Consider the following 8,150-nt stretch of genomic DNA (forward strand, 5'->3'; position numbering starts at 1 on the left):
GTCTTTTATCTCAGGCGCCATCTGGTCTGAGCCAGGGAAAAGAAAATAAGGCAGGAGGTTCATCTGTAGCAAAAGGTCAATAATTAAGAGGTAATGCCCCAGGATACCAAAGTCAACCTTCCTTGGGGCCTCACAACTTTAGAAGGCCCCAATGCATGGACTGTCCACTTTCTTTCACGTTGCCCAGGGGCTCATCGCAAGGCCCGCCCAGCTCAGGCCAGTCCTCCCGGGCCCAGCGGCCCCCACCCAGGGGCGGGGAGCCGGGCGCACTTCCGCCGGCCCGGGTTACCTGCACGAGGCAGGGCCGCGAGCCGCCAGCCGGGCAGAGATGATAAACCCCACCTCTGCAGCCCAGTCCCCGCGGCCTGGCCCGCGGACGGTAAGTGCGTGGCCGGGCCAGGGACGGGCGGACGGGCGGACCGACCGGCGGGCTGGCCCAGCTGCGTCCGCGCACCTCTGCCCCGGGCTCTCAGCCGTCCTGGTCTTCTGCTCCTCTCCTCTCTGGTTTCTCCCCATCAGTCAGTCCTGAGTCTGAGTCCCCTTGCTTCAGGCGCTCTGTGCTCCCGTCACCTCTGGCTGGAGCTTTCTTTTCTCTTTGGCTGTCCCTGTAGCTTTGGCCGCTCTCCCTGCGCTCCTGGGGCTCTGCTCCTGCTCCTCCCTCTTCTCCCTGCCCTGCTCCCTCTCCTCTCTGCCCTGCTCCCTCTCCTCGCTGCCCTCCTCCCTCTCCTCTCTGCCCTCCTCCCTCTCCTCTCTGCCCTCCTCCCTCTCCTCCCTCTCCTCCTCCCTCTCCTCCTCCCTCTCCTCTCCGGCTTTTAGTTCCTCTCTCAGTCCCTGGCTTGTCCTAGTCCACAGCTGTGCCTCTGTGCCTCGCTCTCCCTTGTCGCCCGTGGGAGAAGCCAGGCCAAAGGATCCTTGCCTCACCCTCAGTGCCCACCACCCCCAGCTTGCCCCTGCTCTCTGGCTGGGGCCTCATTTCTCCTGCTTGCTTGCCCCCTCCTGGGCTTTTGGGAGGGGTGAGGGAAAGGCGAGGTGCACTCTAGAATCTGAGAAATCGGATTTTCTCTCGGCCTTGGAGGAAAGGAAAACCAACCCGGCAGTAGGACAAGTGTGGCTCTTTCCAATAGGGCCATGATAACGTCATTCTTGTTGGCTATCCACAAAGCCACCTGCTTGCTCAGTGCCAAGACTGCCCTGGGTGCTCAATAAATGCCTGAATGAATTACCCGCCAAGTGTAAGGCAGGGAGCCTTCACTGGGCATGATGCTAGGTAAAGGAAGACTGGCCTTAACAGAATACCAGGTGCTCCTGTAAGTAGGCGCTGAGGATAGCACCATTCCATTCAGATGAGTCAGGGATAGTCCCTCCCTTAGGAACCTGATGCTCTAATGGGGAATACAGGTGAACAAACAGGGAATTAGGAGGACTGTCATGACAGTGGAAGACTGACTTCCCCAATTTCTGCTCACAGGACCTGGGACAGCTTTCCCTCCCACCCAGGAGTCCTGGGAAGGTGACTGTCAAAGGTGGGGAACGGGAAGCATAGATGGTCTTGAAAGGGGGTGGATGAGAAATCTCTTATCACCTAGAGACAGGTGGCAGTATTTATGGATGAGGCGGGAGGTCTGGACTTTGCAAAGGGATTGGGAGTTTAGGGAAAAGAGGGCCAGAGTCAAGAACCTTGGGAACAGGGTTAAGCTCTTGTTTGATAAATGGGGCTGAGGATGTCACGGCAGGAAGCTATTTTTAAAGCAACTGGAAATTAGCTTCACAGAGAACACTTGAAGTGATTGGCTCCATTAAGACTTTCAGAGCTGGAGGAACTTAGAGCTCTCTTGTCCCATTTCTTAATAATTGTCTTAAGCTTATCTTAATAATTAGATAAGCTTAGTTATCTAAGCTTAGGGCCCAGAGAAAGAAAGTGAATGGCTGTAGGTACATAGCTAAATACAGGGTGTTCCAAAAGTTGCCACACATAGGAAACGTGTATAGTGCAAATATCTTGGAAGGTGTTTATCATGACTGAGAGGGAAGATGTCATTATAGAAAGAGGTGACCAACACATCACATATATATATATATATGTACAGAATATTTTGTAAAATTTTGTAATGAATATTTTAAAATTAAGGTACATGTAGCTACAGTTTCTCATTTTCCCTGTTATGGCAATTTCAGGGACACCCTCTATTGGCAGCAATGAGGCAGGATGTTGGGAAAAGTAGGGGAACATCCAGACTGTACTGGAATCACACTGGTAACAGGTTTGATCCCAGCTCCAGTTTCATCACTGACTAGCTTTGTGACTGCTCTCTGAGCTTTCCTCACCAGTGACATGGGATGTTAGGAGGGCTGGTGAGACAGGAGGAAGGAGAAAATATTGGTCCGTTCAAGGGTTAAAGTCTACAATTTCACATTTTACCACCTGCTCTACAGAGGTGACTTGAGGGGTTAACCAAACAGCCCTGCCAAGGAGCCTTGAGGTTTATGGGAGAAAGAAGGAATCATAGATCTGGAATGATTTTTCTCAGCTCTATTGTTTGGCTGCTGTCAAGTCGCATCCTCTCCTTTGCCTTCTCCCTTCTAGCCAACAGAACTGTCCCCTGATAGGAGCTGTTGCCATGACAACTCAGTTCTCCCCAGTAGTTTGGTTGCCTGTGGCTCTCTTAATTCCAGTACTTCAATCTTAGAGCAGGAGCACACAGGCCAGTTGATAATGAGGTCACACATAAATCAGAAGGAAGGACAGCGCTGAGCCCTGTCTCCAACTTTGGCCCTGCAGTGACCTGGGGTAGAATCTCCAGGTTGGAAGTGTAGCCATCCCTTTAACACTACACAGATCTTTTCTGTAGCAGAAGCCATCACATGCTCTAATAAACCTGCTCTGACAGCCTCCAACACACATCCACAACAGCAGCTGACCCTCCCCCCCACCTCTGAGTCTTTCCTCTCAGCGCCTACATATTTAAACCATCTGTTTCCTTCTCTCTCTTGTGAGCTCCTTGAAGGCCCAGACTGTGTGCTACTCTGCTTGGCACGAGGCTGGCATATAATGGGCCCTCCAAACATTTTGTTCAATGAATGACTCACTAAGAGAATGAAAAATGGAGGTGCTGGAAAGTTGAAGGTAATTTAGGTAATGACTAAGAGCTCAGGCTTTGGAATAAAATGGGCCTGAGTTCAAATCACAGCATCATCACTTAATATGTGATTAATCTTAGGCAACTTACTTTATTTCCTTCTTAGTTTCTTCTATGAAATGAGGGACTAACATATACATATATATGAGACTTACTTTGTCACCCTCAGTAGAGTGCTGTGGTGTCATAGCTCACAGCAGACTCAAACTCTCAGGCTCAAGTGATCCTCTTGCTTCAGCCTCCAAGTAGCTAAGACTACAGGCACCTGCAACCATCCTCAGCTATTTTTAGAGATGGAAGTCTCGCTCTTGCTCAGGCTGGTCTCAAACCTGTGAGCTCAAGCAATCCACCTGCCTCAGCCTCCCAGAGTGCTAGGATTACAGGCGTGAGCCATTGTGCCGAGCAATACATTTTTCATAGAAGTGTTGTGAAGATTGAATTAGATAATGTTTTTAAAACACTGTGCAGGCTTGGCACCTGTTGCTCAAGTGGCTAACGTACCAGCCACATACACCAGAGCTGGTGGGTTCAAATCCAGCCCGGGCCCACCAAACAACAATGATGGCTGCAACCAAAACATAGCCAGGCATTGTGGTGGGCGCCTGTAGTCCCAGCTATTTGGGAGGTGGGGGCAGTAGACTCACTGCCCAGGTGACAGCTTGAGGCTCTGTCTCAAAAAAAATAAAATAAACACTGCAGTTGCACAACTGTAAGGGCAGGCACTACATCCTGCTTTTTCATCACTGTGTCCCAGGTACCTGGCACAAAGTACAAAGTAGGCTCATACATATTTTATTGAACAAGAGAGTGAATTTTAAATATCAAAAGTTGTTTAGTGGGCCAGAAGTGGTGGCTCATGCCTGTAATCCTAGCACTCTGGGAGGCCGAGGCCAGTGGATTGCCTGAGCTTAGGAGTTCAAGACCAGCCTGACCAAGAGTGCGACCCCATCTCTAAAAAATAGCCTGGTGTTGTGGTGGGCACCTCAGCTACTTGGGAAGCCTGAGCAAGAGGATCACTTGTGCCTAAGAGTTTAAGGTTGCTGTGAGCTATGATACCACAGTACTGTTCCAAGGGTGACAAAGTGAGACTCTGTCTCAAAAAGAAAAAAATTGTTTAGCATTGTTCTGGTTTATAAGGATAACAACTGGTGTATCATCTCATGAGTAATAATCATTGTATGGTCTTCTGGGGCTTTTTTTGGTCTGTGTGGCAGCACTCAGTAGTCCCTGATGCAGCCTGAGTCTGTTTCCATGTCCCTCTGTTCCTCTACCCTCTCACCTGTGAACATCTCCTGGCAGGCACCACCCACATCCTCAGTGCTCAGTCCTGCCCTCTAGCACAGAGAAGTTCTGTTCAGCCAAACTTCTGTCACCACACTTCACAGTTTACAAGTCAGTGTTACACCCATTGTGTTCACAGAGGATATTTCTTTTATTCAAGACCTAGGGGTCCATATTTTAAAAAATATTCATCAAATAAATTCTGGTTTTACATGTATGGTGGTTTGTGCCTGTAGTTCCAGCTGCTCCAAAGGCTAGCCAGGAGGATGAATTCAGCCCAGGATTTTGAGGCTGCAGAGAGTTATGACTGTGCCACTGCACTCCAGCCTGGGTGGCAGCTTAAAAAAAAAAATTCCATTTTTAAAAATGCATCAAGTGCATGCCAACTGCTAATCAGAACTTCTGATCTATATGAAATAAGAATTTTTGTCTCCAACTCTTTTCCCCCAATTCTCAGCACAGGATGTGGTCACACGGTAAGTATCTAAGAAATACTTCCTGAATGAATTACATTACATGTGTGGTTTCTTTAGTTTTTCTGGAATGTTGAAAATGCCCTTCTTCCCAGATTGGAAACTCCTGACTTCACAACAACTCCATATGCCCATTTTATAGATAAAGAAACTGAGGCCTATGGAGGGAAGCAGGCTTGTCTTGCCAGAAGCCACAGACTTTGGAATTCTCTCTGGGACTTCATCCTGTAGTAGCCTCCTTTCCTGAGGTGACAGGGCCCCTGCAGCTCAGGGAAAACGTCCAGGGGACATGAACCCCCCTCTACTGACCTTCCTCAGCAGATAACCTGTTTTCTCTAAGCTTCAACTTTTAACCCAGCAGAAGAAAAACATGTTTTCCTTAAAACTTTAGCTTTTAACTTCACAGCTGCACCTCAAAGTGGTCATGTACATTTTCCACCTAATCTTGTAGATATGTAGTATTGCCCATATTTTAGAGGTCACACAGTAATAATAGAGTATGTTTATCTGTTTCTTCTCTCATAATTAAGTTGAAAATGTGTCTTCCTTGAAAAAGAATTTTGTACTGCCTCCTTATAAATAAAGCTGTGGGGCACTTGGGTGCTGGTGATAGAGAATCTTTGCCTCTCAATTCTGCCTCTGGTGTCTTTCTTTATCTTTCGTCACCATTTCCCACTTTGGTTGGTTTACTTTTTGCTCAGGTTCGCGAGACTTTCCTAATGTTCTGTGACCTAGAAAAAGAAAGTTAATATGCTTGAATGAGTATTGATTTCAAATGGAAACCCTTTTCCTGTTTAAAATGTCCACCCTCTGGAGCTATGCCGCATAAATGCAACACCCTTCAGTAAGGTGGACCTTCCAATAACTAAAGCCAATCATTATGGCTCGCCTAAGTTTTTAAGTTCTGTGCCGAGTTATTCTTTGGGTAGAAACAATTCGTGAGCTCCCCGGAGGTGGCGCTATTGGCTCACTCTGTCTCTTGTGCCCCCAGATATCTACCATTGTGGAGCTGAACGTGGGGGGTGAGTTTTACACCACCACCCTGGGCACCCTGATAAAATTCCCAGGTTCAAAGCTAGCAGAGATGTTCTCCAGTCCAGCCAAGGCCTGCATGGATGCGAAGGGGCGCTTCTTCATCGATCGCCCCAGCACCTATTTCAGACCCATCCTGGACTACCTGCGCAGTGGGCAACTGCCAAGTCAGCATATCCCCGAAGTGTACCGCGAGGCTCAGTTCTATGAAATCAAGCCTTTGGTCAAGCTCCTGGAAGACACGCCACAGATCTTCGGGGAGCAGGTGGCTCGGAAGCAGTTCCTGCTGCGAGTGCCAGGCTACAGCGAGAACCTGGAGCTCATAGTGCGCATGGCCCGCGCTGAGGCGGTGGCAGCGCGCAAGTCGAGCGTGCTGGTGTGCGCCGTGCACACTGAGGAGGAGGATGCGCAGTGTGCCGAGGCCCTGCGTGCCCTGGAGGCTGACAAGAAGTCCGTCGTCAAGTTCGGGCCCTGGAAAGCAGCCCCAGACACAGATGACCTCCTCCACTGCGTGGAGGTGGACATTAAGGCCCAGGGGTACACGGTGTTCTATGAGCGCTACCCCTTAGAGAAGGTGTTCCGGGCCAGGCTCTGCCCGGCCTTTTATACATTCATATTCACCTGGTGGTGATCCCCAGGGGCACGGACTATTTGTCATGGGCTTTGGTGGGGCTTCTGGAATTAAAAGTTGCTATCAAAAGCCATCTTCCTTTAATTTCAGAAACATCAGACAACTTCAGAGGTTGTTCTAGACTGTCACCATGTATTTATCTCCCGTTTTGAGGCCAACACAGCTGACCCCACTATACTTGCCTAGCAAGTTGCACCTATTCCCTCTTCAAAGCCTCATGTACCTGCAAGAAGCTGTAAGTCCAGTAACGAGGCTGAGATAAATTAGGATGTTTCAACAGTGCTTTAGCAGGAGAGGTGGGATGATAATAGGAAAATACAGGATACCATGAATCTAGATCTTTTGACCTGAAAATGTTGTCTGTCCTGTCCCTGCTTGTGGTCCAGTCCATTTAGGCGTGTCCTTCATGCAGTATGGTGGTGCTCAGATCCCCTCACATCTGTCCTTTTCTCTAGAGCAGTAGTTGGGGTTTTTTTTGGTTTTTTTTTTTGTTTGTTTGTTTGTTTTGTCTCATTCTGTTGCCCTAGGTAGAGTGCCGTGGAATCATAGCTCACAGCAATCTCAAACTCTTGGGCTCAAGAGATCCTCCTGTCTCAGCTCCCCAAGTAGCTGGGATGACAGGCACCCACCGTGATTCCAGGCTAATTTTTTTATTTTTAGTAGAGATGGGGGTGGGAAGGGAGGGGGGAGGGTCTCACTCTTGCTCAGGCTGGTTTTGAACTCTTAAGCTCAAGCGATCCACCTGCCTCAGCTTCCCAGAGTGCCGGGATTACAGGCATGCGCCCCCTCGACTGGCCTAGAGCAGTGGTTTTCTAGGAGAAGCATCACCTGGGAACTTGTCAGAAAGACAAATTGTCAGGCCCCACCTCAGAGTTACTGATTCTTAATCTCTGGGGGCTGGCCCAGCAATCTGGTTTACCAGGCCCTCCAGGCGATTCTGATGCACTCTAATTTTGAGGCCTTTTCTAGAAAAGAGTTGTCACCTCTCTTGTGTGGAGGTAGAAAACACTGACCTCTTATCTCAAGGAAGTCCTGTCCCATAGCTCTTTGTGTCAGTCTTCATCCCAGAGCACATTTTTGCTTAGCTTTTTCCCTCTGCTTTACACGGCTTCCCTCACTCCTCTTCTAAGAGCAGTCCTCAACAAACTGCCTTCGGTTCTGCTTCTTAGCCTTGGTCAGTACTTAACTCTAAGTAGGACACATGTAGACACTTATCTTTCTCCAGGTAGGTCTGAGATAGATGGACAGATGGCCCCCTTCCAGCCTAGTAGTTTAACCAGCCATTCTGGTTGTCTGGGACACAGGACTTCCAGTACCAACACTTGGGAGGTCGCAGGCAAAGTGGGATGAGTTGACTGCCCTGCTGCCTAGCCGATGCTCCCTCACTTGTTCCTTTTCCCTTTGGATGCCTCTTCTGGTGGTGACAGATCCGGAAAAACGCTCCAACTCAAGAATTACCACATTTACCACAGGAACCTTGCTTTGCTCCCTTATGGAATAACCGCTATCTCTATCCAGACCTTTCCCAAACCATTTGAACTTTTCCCTTTATGATGCCTTCTCCTCCTGCAGCATCTCTGTGGTGCGTTTCAACCA

At 48.9% G+C, this 8,150-nt stretch overlaps 1 protein-coding gene across 1 annotated transcript; it reads left to right on the plus strand.

Annotated features, from left to right (window-relative positions):
• Positions 1 to 287: 287 nt before the first annotated feature.
• Positions 288 to 6,609, plus strand: KCTD14 (potassium channel tetramerization domain containing 14). The gene is made up of 2 exons (XM_012804344.2): positions 288 to 379; positions 5,883 to 6,609. Exons 1-2 carry the CDS (start codon positions 329 to 331, stop codon positions 6,552 to 6,554), a joined length of 723 nt encoding a protein of 240 aa, XP_012659798.1. The 5' UTR covers positions 288 to 328; the 3' UTR covers positions 6,555 to 6,609.
• The last annotated feature ends 1,541 nt before the right edge of the window (positions 6,610 to 8,150 follow it).

The sequence above is a fragment of the Otolemur garnettii genome, unplaced genomic scaffold (genome assembly GCF_000181295.1).
Source record: "Otolemur garnettii isolate 467f Iridium unplaced genomic scaffold, OtoGar3 scaffold00001, whole genome shotgun sequence".
NCBI classification, from domain to species: domain Eukaryota; kingdom Metazoa; phylum Chordata; class Mammalia; order Primates; family Galagidae; genus Otolemur; species Otolemur garnettii.

Bases quoted from the DNA above. Each gene is read 5' to 3' on its own strand.
- KCTD14 (XM_012804344.2), top strand. From the start codon at position 329: ATGATAAACCCCACCTCTGCAGCCCAGTCCCCGCGGCCTGGCCCGCGG. The intron at 380-5,882 runs GTAAGTGCGTGG...TTGTGCCCCCAG, and splicing joins CGCGGCCTGGCCCGCGGACG to ATATCTACCATTGTGGAGCT.